The sequence below is a fragment of the Etheostoma spectabile genome, chromosome 14 (genome assembly GCF_008692095.1).
Source record: "Etheostoma spectabile isolate EspeVRDwgs_2016 chromosome 14, UIUC_Espe_1.0, whole genome shotgun sequence".
Classification (NCBI taxonomy): Eukaryota; Metazoa; Chordata; class Actinopteri; order Perciformes; family Percidae; genus Etheostoma; species Etheostoma spectabile.
In genome coordinates, this window is record NC_045746.1 from 21,596,514 (window position 1) to 21,620,612 (window position 24,099).

At 39.6% G+C, this 24,099-nt stretch overlaps 1 protein-coding gene across 3 annotated transcripts in view; it reads right to left on the reverse strand.

The window, feature by feature from the left end:
* Nucleotides 1-24,099, reverse strand: part of khdrbs3 (KH domain containing, RNA binding, signal transduction associated 3) — a 136,430-nt gene that overhangs the window by 32,312 nt on the left and 80,019 nt on the right. For all 3 annotated transcript variants that reach the window (XR_004334934.1, XM_032535297.1, XM_032535298.1), the window contains exons 4-6: nt 18,443-18,589; nt 16,911-17,050; nt 11,106-11,286 (exon numbers count right to left, since the gene is read on the reverse strand). Coding sequence is in view for 2 of the 3 variants with exons in the window: in XM_032535297.1 (XP_032391188.1) it covers nt 11,106-11,286; nt 16,911-17,050; nt 18,443-18,589 (468 nt within the window). In the remaining variant the exon portion in view is untranslated. The remainder of the gene's footprint in view (nt 1-11,105; nt 11,287-16,910; nt 17,051-18,442; nt 18,590-24,099) is intronic.

Below are 24,099 nucleotides of genomic sequence, written 5' to 3' on the forward strand. Positions count from 1 at the left end.
CATAGATATATTTTAAATTTATTTTGTAATTTATGATTGGCAAAACGCGGGCCGGACTGGGACGCACAAAGGGCCGGATGTGGCCCGCGGGCCCTAAGATGCCCAGGTCTGCTCTATACTCTAGAGCAGGGGTCACCAGTTTTGGATCCATTTGCTAGTTTTTGACACAACTAGCAAATATGTATAAATTATATGGGTATTTATCTTGTCAATTAAAGAATTTTAACAGGCTGAACAAGGCCAGCTCTGTAGAGCCTGCAGCTGTTTGCTGCCGTTGCTAGGTTGCAAAAACATGCCGGAGAGCTGACCGAGGTATAACACAGGTACACAAAACGATAAAGGAACATGCCATTATCAAAATGTAAAAAAGTTGACAGTGAAAACCGAATCTTCCGAGATGAATGAACAGAAAAGTACGTGTTTTATCTTCCTGCTATGATTTCTACGAGGTCTGTGTGCCTCATTTGCACAAGTCTATTGTGATTATCAAAAGTGGAATTATTAATCGGCACTATGAAACTAGACAGAGCAGTCTAAGGTCTAGACCCTGAAAAGCAATGTGCCCAAAGCCCACTGTATGAGTCCTGTCTCATTCTCTCACCGCGGGCATAAGTGTGTTGGTTTTTCCATTCCTCATATGCTTGTTCAATATAGACACTGTATTTTTTCCTGTTTTAAGCTAGGAAGCTTGTAATTCTATATTTCAGTGATTATTAAGCTCAGATCCGCCTAAAAGAGCACTTTAGTATTTAGTTTTCTTTTTGAGGAGGCTTTTTTTTCATTGCCTGAAAGGAATATTTACAAAGCAAACTTAGATCTGATGGATTTATGACATTTTTTTATTTCATCATATAATATAATAGGCAGTGTATTCTTGCCCTTTTGAGTTTAAAGATGTTGACTAAACTATATATTGTATATATTTGTAGGTATCAAATTCTTCGGCCTCTGCTGGGGTGGAGGGTTGACTTACTGGACCTCTTTAGTTTAGATTTAGTTAGGATACCCCTGCTCTAGAGAAAGTAGAGCTCCACTTCATTTTGTTGACTGCTGTAGTGTGTTCATGTAACTGCCTCGGGGTCAATTCTTAATGTCAACATCGATACTTTTAATAATGCACCAGGTTAGAGGGAAGCTTGTGCAGTTGTAGAATCTCTGTAATATCCAAGCAAAATTTGTTTTGCAACTGAAATATGCCAGCCTGAATAAACGTGCATGCCATTTGCACACCTGGGGCCCATTTCAGGAAGAAGGTTTAACTAAATCTGAGTCCGACCCTGACCTCTGAGTTGATTTACCCTGAGATAGGAAACTCTTCTGAGTTTTTCGGTTCCAGAACAGCTGATTCGAGTTGGTTCAATCAAACTCGAAGGAGGTTGACTCAGAGTTAAGTGCGTGTACCACCACAATAAAAAGGCAGCATGAATGGAGCCATGATACTACAATTAACCATGGTAACAAACCAACTGGTCAGTGGATGGTGCTTTGCTATACAGTGGCTTTACTAATATACTAAAGAAAACTGGCGTGTGTAAAAAACCTAATGTGACACAAACAATGTGCTGGGATGTAGAGCATGACGTTAGGGATGTGAGGACGGATGAGGTTATGTGGGCTACATAACTGATAGACTGGGAAGGAAAACGATACTGCTCAAATAGGAAGTTATCTGGAAATGAAAATTCATCTAGGCTATAGTCAGGGCTTCAATAGCATGTCCCGAAGTATGTTTAACTCCCTGCTAAGTAATACAACTTCTTCATCAACGGGACCATGGACAAAAAGAAAGGCCATGTTTTGAGAAAAAAAATGTTTTATAATCTGCCTAACATAAACCAACCCTGTTTTTTTTATTGACAGAGCGCTGTGTCAGAGGGAGGAGACTGATTGAAGAAACCCTGCTCCCGACAGGGGTTAGGTTCACAGACTCAGTTACCATAGTAACTGACTCTGAGGTTAGGTTACCTCTCTTTCTGAAACGGGCTGGACTTACCCTTGTTTTTCAGGTTTGATTAACTCCCCTTTCTGAAACAGAAACCCCAGAGTTTCCCTCATCTCAGGGTTAACAAACTCAGTTTTCATTAAACCTGCTTTCTGAAACGGACCCCAGGTACTAAATAAGGTCAACACAGGGAACAGTTATTCTGCTGCCTTCATGTTACACCTCTTATAGGTCAAAGAAAATTAAATAACACAATACTATTAAAAATAATATATGGCATATTGGTGAAACATGATTTCTACTACAGGAAAAACAATGTATGCGTATACTTCCATCTCAAAATAAATCCACACAGTCAATTAGCAGCCAGGCACAAAGCTTCTAGTTCAGCAGCACAATAAATAGGAAGTGAACTCCAGAAATGAATCAAGTCTAGGGACTACACGTCTTGGCTGCAGAGTTATATAACTTGATGTGACAAACAGAGATGTGATTGCTTTTAGGGCTGAGTATTGTAAGTGTTGCAGTGGTATCATGAATTGCTGGCAGTAACATATATTCTGGCATAACATCTGGCAGAACATCTAAACGTTCTTTCTTATTTCTTCCTAAAAATGGCTTAACATTTTAATTTCCGTTTGTATAAGAAATAACAAATTAAATGGGATTTTTGTATACATACATTATATATACACACTACCGGTCAAAAGTTTGGGGTCACATGCAAATTTCCATTCCACTCTATTATAGACAGAATACCAGCTGATCTGAGTGGGGGGGCTGATCTTTAATACAATATCTACATTACCCATTATCAGCAACCATTCCTCCAATGTTCCAAAGGCCCATTCTGTTTACTCATCTGATATCATTTTAAAAAACTAACTGAGAAAACATTGGAGAACGCTTTTGCAATTATGTAAACACTTAATGTAACATGAAAACTGTCCTGGTTAAAAAAACAAAGTATTCTGTCTATAATGGAGTGCAATAGAAATAGAAAAAAGTGACCCCAGACTTTGTGTGTGTGTGTGTGTGTGTGTGTGTGTGTGTGTGTATATATATATATATATATATATACTATCGGTCAAAAGTTTGGGGTCACTTACAAATTTCTATTCCACTCCATTATAGACAGAATACCAGCTGATCTGAGTGGGGGGGCTGATCTTTAACACAATATCTACATCATACATTATCAGCAACCATTCATCCAATGTTCCAAAGGCACATCCTGTTTACTAATCTGATATCATTTTTAAAAACTAACTAAGAAAACATTGGAGAATGCTTTTGCAATTATGTAAGCACATAATGTAATCTGAAAACTGCTGCGCTGGTTAAAAAAACAATGCAACTGATCTTAGCTGGTATTCTGTCTATAATGGAGTGCAATGGGCATTTTGAAGTGACCCCAAACTTCTGACTGGTAGTGTCTATATATATATATATATATATATATATATATATATGTTGAATGTCTTGATGTACTATATTTTGTGTAGTTTTCCTTACTTTTAGAAAATGTATTTTGATCATGATTCAAGTTGCACTATCCATATCCATGTATAAGGCAGTGGTGGCCAGGGGCTGTCCCAAAAACGATAGGACTTTGTTTTGCAGTGTCTTCTTAGAGGTGCTAATGCATTAGTTTACAGTAAGAAAAAAAAACAGCCTAAAATTCTAATTATAACCACATCAAGCTGATATCATGGGATTATGTCACTGCGACAAAACATGAAAATATGGTAATACTGGCTCGTTCACCACTGCCTTAAATTCAAAAGCCCTGCTAGAGTATCTTAGGCTGCAATTATGCCTTATTACACGCTACAGTATTAAAGTGTGACAAAATAACCATACTGTTGACAGGAGAATCACCGTAGGGTCATTCAAATAAAAAAATATGCATCTCCTCATCAGCCAAATTAATTAGAGGAAATCTTGCACGCACATTTGGCAGTTTGGCCTGAGGGTGGCGCCTCTGATATTTCTTATAAAAAAAGTCTGAATTATGGCATGATAACTGGACTAGAGGATTGAAATTCATCGTCTGGGGACAATGAAGATTACATGGAGTCTTCCATTAGATTTCCAGGTAGCAAGCAAATGTGAAAGGGTCAAAGTTTTGAGGACTTGTTCTCTTGGTACCTTGGTTGGACTTTCAGCCAAGAGACCTCTGTTCTGTGTGAAAGCAAAAGTCAAGTTGACTTATTGTTTTAATTACACTTTGAGGTCACGTTACAAACATGCTTATTTTAACCCAAACTACAAATCTTTTCCTAAATGTAACAAACTTGTTTTGTTTCCTAAACCTAACCTTACCTTGAATGTTGAAATAGTACGCCAAAAGGATTTACCGAGCATGACACCGAGGAGTCCTGACCAAGCTGTCCTGATATGGACGTCCAGTGTTAGCAGAGCAGGTACTAGCGACCCAGATTAGTTTTCAGCACAAGCCATGTGCCATTAGTGTTAACGGAGTCCTCGTCGGCGAATCTCTGTAGGTGCTGTCCACTCACATTGGACAACAGGGCCTGGTATTAAGAACCATATTAAACTTTAACAATGGCATGTTATTGCCATTTATTAGAGCCGCTCCTCTATAATTGAGTTACAAGCGAGCTGAGAGGAGAAACATGCTCTGGTTTATAAATCACACTGGCACATTGGAAATGATTCTTTTCTTTGGTGTCTGACGCGAGGAATAACAGTTTAAAAAAAGAAAGCGGCCTGTGATGATAGTGTGATTGAATCCATTATAATATCTGATGTGTTTCTATTGATATACCATTAGTAAAAATATCTCTGAGAGCACAATAGCACAACAATACTGCAACAGCGCTGTGTTTCCGACACTAAGCAGGATTAGTGTGACAGTGAGCGGGTGGAAGAGGGGAGTGGAGACAGAGACAGGGGAGACAGAGAGCAGCCCCTAAGTGAGTCTTTCATTTGTATGCCAGTGGATGGCTGAGAGGCGTGTTGTTAAAAGATAAGAACTGGCCTCTGAGGCCACTGAAGACTAACAGAGGGCCTGGCACTGCATGTTACAACAGCAGTATCACAGCTGCTCCACTGTGCGCTACAATACCACTGTAACCGATAGGATGCCGCTGACACCCAGAGCAGGCTTTTCAGGCGCTGGATTAGTTCCCTGCACACTGTACTAAATCCAAATGAGTTCAACAACACACTGTCCTCACATTATGAACTGCACATACTGCGCGGCCTGTGTTAAAACCCCATAGGTGTCACCTATGCAAACTACAAAGCGAGGAAATTAAGCAAATCAAAAGAAGAAGAAATGCCTTGTTCTTCCCAAATGACTTTAGCATGATACCATCTGTTCAAAGAAAAAAAGTCTCGCCTCCGCACAGCTGTGCCACACACTGCTCTTAACTTCTTACAGATAAAAGCAAAATAAGACACCATGATATTGTTCAAAGAAAACAAAAAATCCAGTATCCATAACTCTTTGTCATCTGTCTTGGTCTCAAAATGTCTCAAAGCTATGTGTCATTTATTCGTCTCTTCCTGCCAGCATATTTCAGAACGCTGAATAGGCTGGAATTTGCTGAAGCTTTTCCGCTGCAGGGGTAAAAATACTACTGAAGCTATCAGATTGAGGATGCCAAAAAGTTTGCCCATGCATCAAGTTAAAATATCACCACCCTGTGTCACACTTGACAAATATCTTTTATCTTTAACTGTTACTTTCCCACCTTTGGTTTTGATCTTGGGCTAAGTTTTATAGTGTATTCACATCTGTCAAGTATTACAGTATCAAATACATGTCAAATACATGGGAATACATGTCATTAAGGAATTAGCCCTGCAGAAACCCCTGCACCAGAAAAAAAAAATTCAACATCCTCGCCTCAGATGCAACCAGCTGTACTCGTCTGGTTTTGCTTTCCCTGTGCAGATTAATGCAGGCACAGGGAGAAAATGAAAAGTACACAGAATGGCCATTGCTGACCAGTGGGTTAGTAATGAGCACTTTGTTCTCGCGAAGCGGCCATATAATGGTATTACCATATATATGGTTCTACAAGCTCATCATTTCTGATATTCATTATGTATTGATTGTGAGGGTTTTCACCGATGCCTCATGCTTGAAAGACCCCATAAGATAAAAAGATTCAAGGCCTTTGCACACCAAGTCAGTATTTTCCGTATGCGTTTTTTAATCCGATAGAAATCATTACGCACAGAATCCTTGCATACTACGTCTGATGCACCTTAAGACTCTATTTGCGGCAAACAATTGCAATACAAAAGGGGCTAATGAATGACATTGGCAAAAAGCCATTGTTAAGCCGCCTATAGAAGCAGCACTACTGTCTAATATTTTGTAGGTATTTTGTTTTTCAATCAGTGCCTATCATCCTCGATTCCAAGCTGTTTTTCAATCACCGCCACAATCTATGTTTGTATTCTGCATCTCTGTATTCTTCTTTCTTTGTTGTAAAGAGAGAAAGTGCTTTGTGCTGGGAGACGAAGTGAATCAGCTTATGAGATGCCATTTTGGATGACGACGTTTGCATTTACGGAGGCTCTGAGTGGTCAAACTAATTTCTAAAGGCTTTTGAGGGATGCAAGAAAACGCAGAAATCAACCTGTTCTGAAAACATGGATTGAAGGACGTTGATTTTGGAGCCGGTGGGAAAACGTGATTGACACAACATGAGTTTGTACTCATTTTTAAAGGCGCGACAAAGAATTTGGACTTGGTGTGCAAATGGGAAATAGTAACATCAGCATGCTAATATGCTCACAATGACAATGTTACACTGATGATTAGCAGGTGTAATGTTTAACAAATTCAGTATTGGGAACCTGGTAATCGTCCTGTTCCAAACAGACACTTACAAAACAAATTACAGCTGCATAAATACAAGAATTACTAGAATGCTTAATGTCTAACTTGTAGTGGAAAGTACAGATGATTAATTAATTAATTAATTACTTTTCTCTGCAATTATACCAAATCACAGGTTTTGTCCCGTGTGAGTAGGTTTCAATCTAATCTTCAAGACTTGTCTGCCACACCCGTTGGATGCAACTTCTCTTATCTGACATACGTATTTTCCTAACCATTACACCCAATTTAGATTACAACAGCTACAAGAGCAGCACCATAGAGAACAGATTTCAATTAACAATGCTTGGCTCTCAAAATTGCTGAACATGCAAAGATTTTTTTTTTTAAAAGCCGTAACAGTCAGCCAGGACCCACAGTGCTCAGAATGGATTTCTGTATCCAGTGGATGTAACATAAACAATACCAACCCACGTGCATTGCACATTTCTTGGTCTTCATCAACTAGAGGAATTAAGCTTCTATGTGGAGAAAAACAACCACACATGGATACAGCTCTAGATTTAGCATGAAAGTGAAGTTTTGCTACTTTGATTAGCCTCCTCAGGTTTACATTGGCAACAAAGTAGCACAAAAGAGATGACATGCAGCCTTGTTTCTAAAATGGGAATTACATCATGTTTAATCATTCTTCAATGGGATTAGCAGTAGGTAAGACAGAGCTCTCAATGCACCTAATGAATTACATGAAATGAGATTTGGCGGCAATCATAGTAACCGGTTAAGACTGATGGGGCTGCCAAGACTGCATCACAGCATAATAACATTTCTGTGATTTTGTTTGGTAACAATTGGATTCAGAGTAATTTGATACTGATATACAAACAGCGATAACAGAGGTAGATTATGTAAGACAAAAAACAACTTGACAGAGATAGTTTCTACCCCCATGCGTCATCATGACAAAATCACCCAGGTAACCCAGGGCTGGCGTTTTAAGAGTGAACAAGAGAGAAAGAAATCGCCTCCAGCTGAACAATTGTTTTGGCCCGTGGCGATGCAGAGTAGGAAAAACACAACAATGGGAGCATGCATATGGGCAAATGTTGAGCAGTGATAAATGAAGGCAACAAATGTAAACAAGAAACATTTCTTTGTCATTTCATTGATGAACACAAGAGCCTATTTGTCAGGGCCGGATGGAGAACACTTGTCCTGGGATGGTGATGTATTTAGATATAATACAGAGTTAAACTCATTCAGCCTCTAATTTGCAGCGATGTGGTGAGATTTATCATCCGGCAGATGTTGGGGGTGTTTTTTTCTCCACCCAGATACACAGGTGCAGGTGTCGGGGGATGCAGTTTACAACTGTGACAATGATGGGAAACAGCTGGTCCAGGAGTCATTCTCCACGACCTCCACACATTTGAATTGCAACCTCTGAATAAACCTGTCACATGTGGTTAGGTATGGGCTGCTGGGGCAATTTTCCAATGCGGGCCACCTCCTCTTACCTTCTATATGCAAAATATGCAATGTTGATGCTGAAGTCCCTGGGGAACTTGCCTTGACTCTGACTCTAAGCTTAAAATATTCATGTCTGGCAGCTGTTGATATTACAGCCAGGTTACCATAACAGTGTACAGGTAAGCTACGAGACCAAATCACAATATTGGCAACGATAACAAATTCACATTCTGTATGTGGAACAACACCTTGTGTAGCAAGTCAAAAAACGACATGTGCTGGAGTTCAACTCATACAGGTTCATATTTGAACAAGTATGCAAATTTGGGGCTGAATCTGGCGTCTTTTAAAAGGGCAAGTTCATCCAAATTATAAAACATTTTCTCCCACGCAATGGCATAAAGAAATGTACGTAGATTTGGTTTTATGTGCCAGTGTTTTGAAATATCTGTATACATTTTCTGCTGCCACACCAATGCAATAAAGATAAGTGGAATTCCATTTGTGATGCTCATAACATAATACAATTTTAATTTAACAGCAGCTGTGTCACCAATATTGTGGATCATTCAGAAATCTTGCTCTAAGCAGTTTTTGGTGATTGGTTATTCAGAGCAGATTTTAAAGTCTGACACTATGGGCCCCCTTCAGACAAAGCTGAGAAAATGTCCATCCCCAATAACCTTTTTTATAGTGCAATAAGAAAAGAAATAAATGTATTAATTTATGTTATTTCTATTTGGGGGATAATCATGCTCCAAGTTCAGGAACAACAGTTCCCATAATGTTTTGGGAGTTGTAAATAGGAAACATAATGTTGCTATGGGGCAAAACTTGAGCCCTGTTTTCTTATCGCTTTATCAAATTGGCACCATTAAAAGTACGCAGAGTTAGCTACTAGCAGTTCATCTTCGCAGTGTACCCATGGCTGTAGAGATGACTATCACTGGATTACTTTGATACTGAAGAAAACTTGTGATGAGTCTCATGCAAGTTCTGAAATTGTAAGGAGAGTCTTTTTCTATGATTCCTATGTGGATTAATGGAGGTTGATTAACAATAATCATGATGCTGTTGTTGAATTTATGTGATGTGTGATGCAAAATGAAGAAATCAGGCGCAGAGGGGTTTAATGTATTGTATTGGCTTCCATGGGCTGTGGGTCACGGCCACTACTGTTGTGATGGTGGGTGGGCCAAATCAGCAGACCAATCTACAATAACTAACTTCAAGATGTTCATATTCAGCTTTATACTATGCACATAAAAGAAATTTGACTCCGGTGGTTGTATTGATTTCAAGGAACTTACACAGAAAAATACATAACAGCTAAGGACAAGAACAGCAAAGCTGGACAACTAGAGTTTAATTAGGCAGAGTTTTTTACAATACCAAAACACATCAGTAATCATCCTCAAACTTGCATGCATTGTTGACTCCTAATTGTAGCCTGTCTTAACAACACTGTGGTTATGAACAAGTTCCCAGAGCCCAGAATTCAATTAGTCAATTAGTCAAAAATAGTCAATTTGCAAAACTCAGAAGATACCCAAAAATATGAAGTTCTCACAGACTGCACTTAAATAGGGAAAAGAAATGAATGAATAGATACTGTTGGAGCCATTTCATTGGCAACCAGCGTGTGATGCTGGGGGCGGAAAAAGTTCATTTAATTCTGGCCTACTTGGTTCCGCTGTGTCACAGTTTAGTTAGGTGTGTGGTGAAAACGTGGTTAAGTGTATGATAACGTGGTAATCCTAAAAGAAGAACTATTATTTTGTTCTTTATGTTAAAAAAAAACAGATTTTCATATCCAACTTGGACAACAAGTTATTGTCATTGATATTATCAAGCAATTGTTTGTTCAAAAACACGCATCTACTGTACACTGATGCCACGCGTTAATGACCGACCAAAGAGAGTAACAAATGTGCGGCAACAGATCACCGAAGTTCCTTCGTAAATTACTTACGTTACAAGAATTTGTTTGTATTAAGTTTTCCTGAAACTTTGTTTAAATGTGCAAATTAAATACATCAACCAAAGTGTCCGTGAGCAAGACCCATAGTTGGTCCCGAGGCGTGCGGCCTATGTAGCAATTGTAAGTTGCCTTGGATGACAGCTAATTGACATGTAATGTTATGCATGATCTTGTTAAATGTGCTTATTTGCATGCATTTCCAGAACACAAATCTGAACATTGGATAAAGCCAGGTTTAAAATTATTTGATTTTGAAAGTCAAATGTTTTCACAGGAGGAATTTTGGATATCTATTTTAATCACTCCAAAAATAAGAAAATATTGTCAACAGCAAAAGACAATCAATTTTTGCCATGTTTTAGGTATAAAATGTTACATAAATCAGGTTAGGAAAATTAACAAAGCCCTTTAATAGAATAAAGAATAAAGATGAAAAGTGGAAGGTTTGGTGTATGTAAGTGCTACTTTTCTGGCTTAGAGTCATTTATTAGTCACTTGTTTTGAGAAAACGGCCTTCAAAGATATGGATTGCACAATTCCATACATTTTGCAAGACAGATGAATTGGGTAAAGATTCTTACATATCTCACCATGAAACTTCCCCAGTTGATCCCTTACATTAAGACAATTATTTTGTATTACAATTTTTCAAAAACATTTATTTTTCAAGATGCTAATAAGGTCTTATCTAATGTTTGGTGAATTTAAGAGAAATCTACAGACGCAAATAGACACAACTGGTTAAATAAACATCTTGTGTTGTGTATTTTTGATAGTCTGATAGAAGACAAACAAAATAGCCCAAAAACTCAAAATTGAAAAATTATGTTTTTGCCTGTAGTGAGCAAAAGTTTTGCATTTCTGTGTGACACAGATTATAATGTACTCACATATTCGCCATATGTGTCCTGAACTATGGGAGGAGCCGGCCGGTACCCGGCAGTTGGGGGAGCTCCTCTGGCTCTCTGAACCCCCCTCCCTCTGGAAGATGGAGCCCGGATTGGTGGGGCTCCTCTGGGTGCTGCTCCTCGGGGCACCGCCGCATGCAGCGGAGGAACTCCTCCTCGACTCCTGACACGAGACACAAACAGGTTTAGATGAAGAAGCAAGAACTCAAATGTATTTTTATTTATTTATTATCTTATTCACTTTTTCTTAGAAGAAGGTGATACATTCTGAGAATTACTGGAGGCAGGAATGGATATGTGTACAAGGTTGGGATGGATAAGGTAACTGCAATCTATCCTCTTTCTACACCACGTGTTCATATAATCTTAAAGCATTAAAATACAGTATATGATTACGAGACTAGTGATATATCAGCAACACATGCCCACAGCATCCCAGGTCTTTATGATGAGGTATTGTAATTTATCATGTTTGCAGTCAAGCTGCCTTATCCCCTTTTACTCCAGTTAGTGATTTCCTCCATTGGCCAGAATGACTTGGTACAAACGCAGCAGTGAATTTGCTACATTCAGCGGCAGGTTACATGTGTAGGTGCAGAGCAAGTTCCTCCAGTGGAGAGAAGGTGAGTCACGTCCGTTTTGCAACACACAGCATGTCTTGTGTCTGAATTGCTTTCCTGTCTATTAAGGAAAATGCAGATGACAAGGCTGGTATTTCTGCCTGTTCAGTGATGGAGGTTTTCTTGTCTTGAATTAAACCCTTGCATTTGGGCTCTGGGGAAGTGGCACAAAAACCTGATTTTATTGTTAATGTTTTGGATGTTGTGGTGCAAGCTTTGGGGTTTGATTTTAGGTAAACAAGCTTGACTCTTATGAAGCTGTGCTGTAAAAGAGCTAGAGTGAGATAGTGATTGTCAGTCATCCAGATGAGAAGCCAGAGTCTAACCTGCACTGTAATCAAGATGGGAGCAAAGTCAAGCCGCTCTGTTGGAAATCAAAGGCAGCCTGACCTTGTGGTTTTATGATGTGTTGTTGGAGCTTTTTACACATCGACTGAGCTTTCTATTTAAAAGCAGTTAACTGACCTGAAGCAGAAGCAGAACACCACTAAAGTTGCACTCCGGGTCCTTTTCTTTCTATGCTTTTAATTGCTATCATGCTTATTGGTGAAACATCCCAGATTAGGGGCAGGAGGAGAAAAAAGATGGAAGTCTCTATTCATTTGTGGACTAACGTGGACAGCGGGGGAGGTTCACTTGATAAAAATTGGACCAAAAAACAGCCACTTCCCAAGTAAAAGGAGGGCTTCTCTTCCAGAAAGGGCTCCAGTCAAAAGCAAAGAAGAATAAGGGACGGTGGCAGAGTGTCCATCCAGAGCAGTGGTATCAATCACGTGTAAAACTGCATGTGACTTCCTGTTCAGGAGCCTGTGGGACTTCTGTCTTATCACACTCAAATTAGGCAAGGCAAATTCTAATTAGTGTCATTTAAAACACAGCCAATTAAATCCTGACTGAGCAATACAGATGCGGATGGGTCCGGGCAACCTTGTTTATCTCAAAATCTCATGAAAGAAGTGTTTTCTTTTGTAAACACAGAACAAACGACTTTTGGCGTTGCCGTTTTTTCAAATCACAGTGTCGACGCAAAGAGCTTTAAAGTTCTCTAATGGCCACGAGAATTTTATTTGCAGTCTTGTGAGGTCTCAGAGGAGCTGGAATTAGCGTGCGTTCACAGGGATAGCATAGAGGAAAGCATCTTCTGGAGGTCATTTGCATATAAAGGCATTTATGCAAATGAAGCTTTGCTTTGCTAATGTTTATGCACACCAAACATTGCATCACTATGTACTACCAAACACTATTTACGATCCTTTCAACACAAATGAATACTAGTCTCACCTAAAATATGGCAGCATAACACAGATCAACCTCTTATATATTCACCAAATGTAAACAACCTGAATCACCACGTGTGTCTGAGCAGAACCTCTCCTTGCTTCAGAAACTCCATCCTTACCCTAATAATATTACGTCTTTAAGCTTTAAATCGGGAGGTACGCGTTTAATGATCACGTGCTAACATGTAGCACCCCAACCCCAACATTTCCTACTGCTGCTGCTTCAAGCACACAACTGTCAAAAACCCAGGGTGGCTTTATTATATTTATTATTATCAATTATTATTCTTATTTTTTGGGAGTCAATTTCTTTTTTTTCTTTTTTTTTAATATTTAAGAAATAAACACACTGAGACAAGAACACGCCCCAGGGCCTATTATTATTATTATTATTATTATTATAAGAAGAAAACACAATGACTTTTGCATATGGAGTGTACAGAGATCAATATGCCTCCACAAAAAAAACATTGCATATTTCCACGTTTCGGTGTCTTAGTCTCATTTTTAGTCACTTTACTGTGGTCTGCTGTTGCGTGAAAAACTACTCTCGTGTTCTGCAGTTGCTCATGATGAAAAATCATCACTGACTGATTGATTTATTCAATAAATTATTATCTTTTTGTCTTAAACCCACCAGCCTTTTCCATAATATACCAACATTTGCAGCATCCTGAGTCTTTTTGGTAAGGTTACTAGGAAAACTCAGCCCAGAGTAGTTTTATTCTACCCAAAACAAGTTTCCTTTTTATTTTTAAAAGAACTATACTAAAACAACAACTTTTTTTGCAACTTTCTCTGTCTCGAGCAACTTCATTGCAACAAACATCACTCAATTTATTGCAGTTTTTTACAAAAAGTTCCTGCCACATCAAGCATTTTGGGCCACAGCAATCTCAAAAAAAGTCTGCGAAATCCTGGAGGGACTGATTGTTAATGATTTCAATAGTGACCAAAATAATTGTGATTGTGGTTGTTTTCTATAAATCGTGCAACCCTACCTAACATACATGTTTTGGGTTGTGGGAGGAAACCAGAACACATGAAGAAAACCCACGCGACACGGCGAGAATAATCAGACGTCACACAGAAAGCCCCGCCCGGACCGGCGCCAGGACTGAAATTTGTAGTATTATAACTTCTACTATAAAGAGAAGATGTGGTCTGAAACAGGGGTCCCAAAACTGCTGGGTCAGTAGACGCACGCACATTTTATTTCTTCACTGTTTTATTTTATAAAAAGGATTTTATTTTTCAAGCAAGGCTGAAAAAGTGGAGCAAAAAATTTTCTCTTTATTTCAGATTCATTTAGCTGTGCCTAACTGCAGCGTTTAAAATGTATGCTACAGGTCTCATCTACAAGGAGAGCTGCCATCTTTCAGGAATACAACCTGTATTAACATGTGGAGCAGCATGACAGGTACAATAGAGAGGAGGAAAAGATGATCAGATTCAGAGTGATTGTTTTATATGGAATAGTATAAGATAATGGGAAGGGAGTAAAATATATAAATGGATAGAAGCCAAGAGGTGGGGCTTGGAATGCGCTTATTGACAGCTCCGTCCGGAGGAAGCTGGATTGGCCAGCGTTAGATGTTCAGGCTCTTTTATCCAGTTGGTTTGCTTTGCCGCACAGGAAACAGCCTGGGAATTTCAGTAAATACAGTAGGTAGCCATGTGCACGGTGCAACATTAACTGAAAGCAGCAGTGCTTTGGTTTGTAGTTCCTGCTGAGGTCTGCACACAGTCAGCAGAGTTGGAAATATCAGGGCTCATTTTCTGCCTTCTGAAGAAGCTATTTGCTGCTGTTTATTTTTGTAGAATATGATAAGTAACTTCCAGAGAGAATGATAGCCACTTTATACAGGAAACATTTGGTTGCCTAGTTCTAAGTTTAATTTCAGCGTTTTTCTTTCAGTGTATTTCATGTCCTATTGGAATCATATGATATCTGTATGTGTGTGTACATTATGATACACTGTGCTTCCTGTCAGTCAGGTCTTAAAGGTCCCATATTATAATAACACTCAGGTTTATACTTTCTTGGGGTTTCTTCTACAACATGTTTACACGCTTTAAGGTTCAAAAAACATTATTTTTCTCATGCTGTCTGCCTGAATATAAGTGTATTTACCCTCTGTCTGAAACGCTTCATTTTAGAGCCTGTCTCTTTAAGCCCCCACCTTAAAAAGCCCAGTCTGCTCTGATTGGTCAGCTTATCCAGGTCTTTCTCAGCAGCACACTCGTAGTCTATGCATCGTCATTGAACTCGGGAATGTCTACCCATATATAGTATAGTTCTGATGTGAATTTATTGAGAATTGCAGCCAACATTTGCACCGACACATCTACTAATTCTGGCCCAATTCTCCATTACAAAATAAAGTGTGACATCCTTATCTTGTGTTTATAAAACAGTACAAAAATCCGTGCTTAAATAGATGCAAGACGTAAATGTGCTGTAACTCTAAATGACACCATTAACTCTGAAAACGCAACGGAATACTAAAAAAAAAACCTTCCAAAAAGAACTCCCACTCTCTTCAACTGTAAATAATACCAGGTATCCGCATTTTGATATCATCAAACCTCCTCCCTATTTTACAGCGGTACACAGTATTACCGTGACTGATTAAAAACAATGACATAAGGCTCAGACGGCTTGTGCCTGCACCGGTTGGAAACTGAATACCAAACACTAATACTGACACACCTCTCCCTTCTCATTAGGGCGAAACCCCAGATGCTGCCAAACTGCAGAAGTTGTGTTTGCCCCCCCTCCTCCACACACATAAGAAATAACGAAAAATATACACACAGTTAGACAACAATTACACATCTAGTCTACACACACACACACACACACACACACACAGATAAGCATTTTTAGGCAGTAAAATAAATTATATTTCATATTTAATCCTTGTCACCTATATAAGTGCATTGCATTTTTTTAATGACAGTATTGAAACTTATACCATTGCTATTTTTAAGACACCTCGATATACCGTATTACTGCCCGACCCTAATGTAAAGATCAACAAGCCACTGACAGATATGTTCAAATTTGATTAATTCAATAAATGATCATTATTTTTTGTCTTAAATCCCCCAGACATTTTCATTTCATACCAACATTTGAAGTCTTCAAGGTGAGGTTACTAGGAAAACTCAGCCCAGAGTAATTTATTCTCCCCAAAACAAGTTCCCTTTTTATTTTGTAAAGAACTATACAAAAAAATCACAACTTTTATGTTTAAAGTGTTCTGACTTATTCAAAAGACGGAGCTTTAAGAGTTGTTCTCTTTTTCTTTTGAAGGATAACATTTTTGTAAGGGCCTACACTGAAGTTGGCAGTTGGATAAATGCAAGTTACTTGAATTGATATTCTGTAATATTTCAATCGTTGTGTGCTAAAAAGGCATGTGTTACTGTAGATGGCAATACACTTTCTCCTTTTGTTGCCAAAGAAATGAAAAGCATGTTGAAATCCTCAATATCTTCCCTCTGGCTGTATCAAAACCTCACCTAGCTTCCCTCAGAGATGGTCCCAATAATGGGCTTAAACTCAAATTCAGTTTGTGCAGAATCTTTTATTTTTAATACTGTATCCTACATTGTGGATAATTAAGCTATAGATCATATGGTCAAGTGCATTTTTGGAGTGTTAAAGACTAAAAGAAAAAATAACAAGAACCGTACAGAACCCAAAACCGTGGCCCTAAAACCGTGATATGAACCGAACTGTGGGTTTTGTGAACTGTGCCACCCCTTGCCATTACCCAGCTGAACTAAAGTGCACCTATACACAACAACCCCCCCCCCCACACACACACACACACACACACGCACACACACACATGCACACACACTTGGATGCAGGTTACCTGGGAGGCCCTGGAACAGGTGTCCCTCTTCCACGGGCAACTGACTTGCCCCTCACCGATGGCACCTTGGCATCCTCTGAGCCGCCGTTCAGGTATGTGAGCTCCTGCAGCTGGGCCTGTCTGATCTCATCATTGTAATCCTGCACACAGAGAGGCAGCGTGTTCACACACACACACACACAAACACAGACAGCAATAGACTCGCTTTCAATTACACTGTATTAAATTCCGTCCTCTATCTCCAGGGCTACAGCCCCGGGAATATCTAATTAATGTACTTTACAGTACTGCCGTGACCGCTGTTCCTGAAGCAGCAAGATCTCCCCGTTGATAAATCCCTGGGACCCCGTTGCCTTTATCTCCTCACACAGTTGTTTTTTTTGCCACTAAATTAAAAGACATAATTAACATGAAAATAGGTCTTGAATCATAAATCAATAGATATGACTGCCATGTGTCCCCAATCAATAAATGTGTTTTACAGAAACTGTGGGGCAAGGAAACATGGAGCAGGGTGAGGGAGGGGTCTGCTGATAATTAATGGTGAGGTGTAAATCATTATAGCTCGGAGCATTGGCGAGATCACCTATAATGAATGGAGGAAAAGTAAATAAGCCCCATGCTGCTGCCAATAAGAAGCTATATATACCCACAACTTCCCACCCAGGATCTCACACACCAGGGTACCCCCACGATTCTCCAAGTTTAATTTAAGACATTTTTAATACCACCAGGGATGAAATTTAATGCCAACTTCACGGCCATACAATAAGAAAAAAAAGAGGAATTTGACCCAGAGAAAGGAAGTCGTTACTAAGTAACGTTAACTGACTTCAATCAAACTTTTTTGTGAAGTGTGTTTTTACCCTAATAACATAAAATGAATTTGTCATTTAGAGTGGTTATGCTAACTATGAAACGAAAAATGCTAAATAAAAGTGAATGTACACGTTACCCCAAAAAATTTTTATTTATGATATTACAGGATTTATTTCTATAAGAAAGAATTTCATGACTTTGTAAATGAAATTTCAAACTTGTTAAGGCCATATTTTTATAAAATTAGATTTAAGCCTTTAAAAACCTTTAAAACCTGTGGGTACCCTGACACACACTGAACCAGACGCTTTCTACAGACAGAATTATTATTAAGTAAAAGACAAAGAGTGTGAGCAAAAGGGCAGATTGTCTCAGCAATTACTCACTCACTCCACTGTGGACAGGCTGAATTGGTCAGGCACAGAGAGCAGCTGGAGAGAGATTCAGGAAGGGGAAAGGTGTGTGTGTGTGTGTGTGTGTGTGTGTGTGTGTGTGTGTGTGTGTGTGTGTGTGTGTGTGTGTGTGTGTGTAGACTAGATGTGTAATTGTTGTCTAACTGTGTGTATATTTTTCGTTATTTCTTATTTTGAGCGGAGCTGCTCTGGAACGCAAAATTAATTTCAGTGCAAACTAACACAGTTGTATTGTATAGTGTGTGTGTTTGTGTGTGTGTGTGTGTGTGTGTGTGCGTGTTTTGTAAGAAGGGAACATACCGGTATGAGAAACTTCTTGATCTCCTCCAAAGCGTGACCCATCCTGGCGTAGGCCTCAGCCGGCGGGGCGAACACCTCGATGAGGACGTGCAGGTCTTCGTTCAGGTGGTGATATTTGGCCTCGCCGCTTTGCCGTAGCTCTTCTTCCTGATGGGACAAAAAAAACGGAAAAAAAAAGTTTGGTATCATATATCCTCCGTCTAAGGAACGAGCTCTAGTTAGCTGTCACAGTCAGCAACATTTATCTTGGTTTTTTTTCTCTGGAATTCGGCGAGGATTTACTGTTACATAATGAGGTTTGATGCTTCGGTGCTGGAGAGTTACAAAAGGACTGACAGGAAATATGTATGTGGCGCAGAGGCAATTCCTACAATCCTTTCTACTGCGGCTTTCATTTAATTGATTGCTTTTGTCCTGCTGCCTGTCCTCATAACAAATGTACAGACAAAATGTGTTCTCATGCACAATAATATCTTCTTTGCTTGTCGCATTTTAGCTCATCTATGTGATCGCTGTTTTGTGTGCTCTGTCATCTGTGCTCTTTTGAAATAAATCCAGCAACTTTGGGAGGCAAGAATATAGTTAATAATGCAAGGTGCTTAGTTTTGGTGTAATATAATAAAACGTGTGCACCCTGTACTTGACTAGCAGGTGATTAATGGGAAATGAAGTGCAGAAAGATCACAGCAGTCAACCCATCGGAGCTGAAGGATTATTACCTTAAATACATACTTTTAGGTTATCCTTCCATGCAACCCTGCCTCTTACAAACATGTACTCTATATACTACTACTACTGTAGTACTTGAGTTTGGACTCGCAGTCAAGACATTTTTCAATTATTTCAAAGTTGTCTTGGACTCATTGGTATTTGGACTTGGACTTGTTTCGGACTTGGCGGTTGGACTGGCCAAATAATAAATGTTGTCTTGACCGAGTCCAGCACTAAATGTATTTTTTTCTAAAGTATCTTCCTGTTTCAAAACAAAACCATTGATAAAGCGTGGTTTTTCAGACAACAGGTATTGGTTTAATTAAAAATCCATCTAGAGCGGGCATTGGTATTGGTCGTCAGTATACACCTGGCTGCATCATATGCCTCAATCATCAGCCATCAATCATTTTGGCCACAGACACAATGTCAGCGAGCGCTTGGTGCTATGGATTCTTCAGGAAAAGTAATAAGTTCAATAAAGTGAACATGTCAGTTTATAGTGACACCTGTGTTGCTTGGTATTTGTTACATTTTCCATCGGCAGCCCAGAATGTTCTTGTTACACCGGAATAAAAAGTCTTAATATCTAATATTTAAAGTTGCACTTCAGCTTTATTAAGTGACATATTTATACTTAAGTTCATAATGTGGCCTTATTTGATCTTTTCTTGCTCCGTCTTGACTGTCTCTCATTTGGACTGGGTCTTGACTTGGACTTGACCCTTTTTGGACTCGATCTTGACTCAGTCTCTACTAGTCAAGGGGTCTCGTTTATAAAATTGTGCTTAGGATCCTTACTAGGTGTACGTATGCCCAAAAGCCAAAAAATGGCATACGTAAAAACAATTTAGATTTATAAAACTGTAAGCAATGCTCCCTTTATAAATCATAGATTACCCAGTAATCTATGATTTATGAGTAAGTAAGTGTGTGTTAGTGAATCAGCCTCTTATCTCGCCCTGTACATGCCCATTTTTAACCATGAATAGTCAATGCAAAGCACCTCATGAATGCGGAGCAGTATGTTAATGGCCCTGGCAGTTTTTCTTTTATTACGCCGAATCATGACGACAGGCGAAGCAAAAAAAACTTCTCAGACACTTGGAAATTGCTGCAAATTGAATTATTTTGGCATGTTCTCACCCAGCGTAGGGAAACCTGACCTTTAGACTACATATATTAATAATACCGTCCAAAACGGCACTTGGGGACCGCTTCGCTATACCAGACCTATATGATAATATTTAACATAACTATATATTACATGTAAACAAGCCTTAGTGATGAGGTTGACCTCTCTACTCGACCCACTGCAGTACATAGCCCCAAGAACACATCTTTAGGGAATTTAAATCAGCATATTAGCCAGTCATGGTCCCTGAAGTCTCTTTCTCTCCTGATTCTTCCATTGGCGTAGTTCTCAAGGTTTTTATTTATTATTATTTTTTATTACAAGGTGTTTATAGAAAAATTATTACTTAGTACATGCGCAAATAACAGTTCTGGATTTAATCTTCATGATAAAGTGGATGATAAGACGTGAAATATGTACGTGCGGCATCAATATTCAAAATATTACGAATTATCGTTCTTCCCACATTTACTTTTTGCATTCTGACTTCAGTTCGCCACCTCATCATCTACGTCGCCTATTCCCATAATTGTCTCCAAAATGTAAGTATGCATGGGTCAGAGTTTGCGTGGAGGACCGCACATTCTCCTGTCAAGTTTGTTTTTTTATAAATCCCAACCTTTGCATAGGAAGTGGGGCACGGACATTTTCAGCCCCGTTTTGTGCATACGTCATGTTTTTAAATCAGACCCCTGGTCTTGGACTGGACAAAGGTTGACTTGACTACAGCCCTGACTGCTGCTGTAATTGGTTCTCCAAAGTACTACCCATGGTGCCTAGAGAGGGCTGACCCTTCTAACTGTGATCATCATCCTAGTTTAGCATGTTACCATCCAGCAGTTGCTAAATTGTTTCAGTCTGGACCTAAGTGGTAATTTGACTGACCAATATATTATGGCAGAAAATGCCATCCATCCATCCATCCATGGTTTACATATTTTGAAATACTGTCTTGATTATTTTGTTTGGGTTTTACAAGAAGTCGATCAGCTTGAAAGGTCAGATATGTTGTGGCTGCCCACAGTCCAAGTCTGTTGAAAACAACTGCTGCACCATACTTGCATTTCCCATGACATCTTTATTTGCATGCAGTCTACTCAACAACAGAAACTCAGCAGCATCCGACTTCAATAGCTGGACCAAATATCCCGTTTTTCAGTAGCTGGCAACCACTCCGCCATCATTACTGGAGTCTCCACCCACAGAGGCTGTCAACAGGGTATATGCTAAAAGAGCATGGATTTATTGTTTTAGTTACTGTTCACTGAGACCCCTGAAAGTAGAGCAAATGTATCTTAGTCCTCTGCAGTTTATTTAGACTGCAACAGTAAAATATACCATGTAAACAGTAAGGTTTTGCACAGGTCATTCTTGGCCGACAGAAGCAGGCCAGTATAATATTATTGATGATGAGAAATAGGACAGCAAAACCCCCAACTGTCTCCCAACACATTGCACAAAGGAAACAACAGGGTTGGCGTCCCAGTTTTTCCATTTCAACAAAAAAGAAAAGCCACTTCTCCGGGGCCTTTCCAAAGGCCTTTCCAATGGTGGCAACTTCCTCTTCCCCCTCTCCAGCACCATGCGAGCCAATGTCTCTGTCACCTAATTATAAATAACCTTCCTTTAAGAGTGCCTGTGGTATGTTAATGATATGTTAATTTCCCCCATAAATCTGTGCTTTACGAGCAGAGGGCTCCTTTGCGCATAGCACCGGCGCTGCTGGAGCTGCCGGTGTCGAGCAGTGAGTGTAAGCAAAGCTGAAAAGATATGACTGTCTCTCATTTTCCCTTTCATGTGTTCCTTGGTTTATTGACATGTAAAAAAAAAAAGATGTGAAAAACAATCATTATCATTAAACAGGCAATCCAGTTAGGATGTGTCATCTGAGGAAATTATCTGTTTTTTCTTGTTATTTTTTTTTAATGTCTTTCTTATTCTTTCTTTTTTTCCTGCTAATATTTTGGGATATTGTTTAGGATAGGCAATGAGAAACCTTAGACTTCACCCTATTCCTTTTATGGTTAAGTGTGTGAGTGCTGTTGTGTGAAATGGACTGGTCTAAATATATATAATGTTTTGTCAATTGTGTATTCACCCAGATTGTCATGATTTGTTTATGATAATGTAAAGTGAAATAAACCACATTCATTCTTTCCATCTCCATTCAATCTATATTCACATTCATGTGCGGGGTCAATGTTACGCATAGTGGATATCTAATTTGGTATGAAACCAATCTGTATGTGTGATCACTTCATTTGCATACGATATTGTATATATGATAGCAGTTTTCATATAATGGGGACCCCTCCCCCAGCGCTGATAAGAAGCGTCAGTGATCCAGCAGTCCTAAAGCAGCTAAGCAGCCCCCGGTGGGAGATTACAGCTGTCTGTTTCTCATATCTACTGGCAGCATCTTCCTCCTGTTTACTTTCTTTTTTTGCCTCTGTAAATCTGATTATGAAAAGCCGTTCACCCTGGAAACAGAAGGCCACGCTGTTGTGGACGCAGGAGTTCCTGGAGGCGGAGCTTAGAGGTATAGAATAATGCCAAGCTCAGAGCATTCACACTGAAATCAAATTAAGGACAGACACAGGAAAATAGGGGCAGATTCTATCATTATGGGATACAAACTGCACAGCTCTATCAGCCTTCCACCCCACACAACCAACATTTATGTATATGACATATATGTATTCTGATGAAATCTATCTACCACCTTGTCCTCACCAGTAATAGGAGTGAACATACTGTGTATGCCCTTCACTGGTTATCAGCAATATACAAAATTGATTGAATACAATTATTTCATGTTTTTAAAGCACTGAATGAACTGAAAGGCACGCGTTTATATCTCAGCTCAGCCTTTCCACTTCCAGACACCTCAGATCTACCGACCAATCATTGCTCTTTATTCAACAGTGAAGTCGAAGTCCAAAGGTAGTCTTGCATTGTCTAGTCTTGCATTACCAGACCTATGAAGGAGGGTCTGGCTAGTCCACACAGCACTCCGAGATAGGAGAAAAACGTGCTCTGGTTTATTGGACTTTCTTTAAACCAATCACAATGGTCTTGGGCCACACTAAGCTCAATAGTCTCAGGAAGGACCTTGTATTGGTGAAACATGTGTGCGTTTAAAAGTTGTTTAGAAAACTCTGATTGGACAGATAGTCTAGCTAGCGGTCTGGATTTACCCTGCAGAGATCTGAGGAGCAGTTAACCATAGTCCTCAGAAATCCACCGGAGGTTAGAACGCCAACACAAAAGAAGCAGAAGGTGGCCAACATCCGTCCGAAATTTTCAGCGGCTTGGTTTCCCAACAGTCTTGAAGGAGTTCCCAGAGATGATTAGCACTTGTTGGCCCTTTTTCCTTCACTCTGCGGTCCAGTTCTCCCCAAACCATCTCGATTGGGTTCAGGTCCGATGACTGTGGAGGCGCAGCACTCCATCACTCTCCTTCTTGGTCAAATAGCCCTTACACAGCCTGGACGTGTGTTTGGGGTCATTGTCCTGTTGAAAAATAAATGATGGTCTAACTAAACAAACTGGATAGGATGTCGCATGTCGCTGTAGGATGCTGTGGTAGCCATGCTGGTTCAGTATGCCTTCCATTTTGAATAAATCCCCATCTGTGTTACCAGCAAAGCACCCACACACCATCACACCTCCTCCTCCATGCTTCATGGTGGGAACCAGGCTTGTAGAATCAATCCGGTCACCTTTTCTCCGTCGCACAAAGAAACGGCGGTTGGAACCAACAATCTCAAACTTGGACTCATCAGACCAAAGCCCAGATTTCCACTGGTCT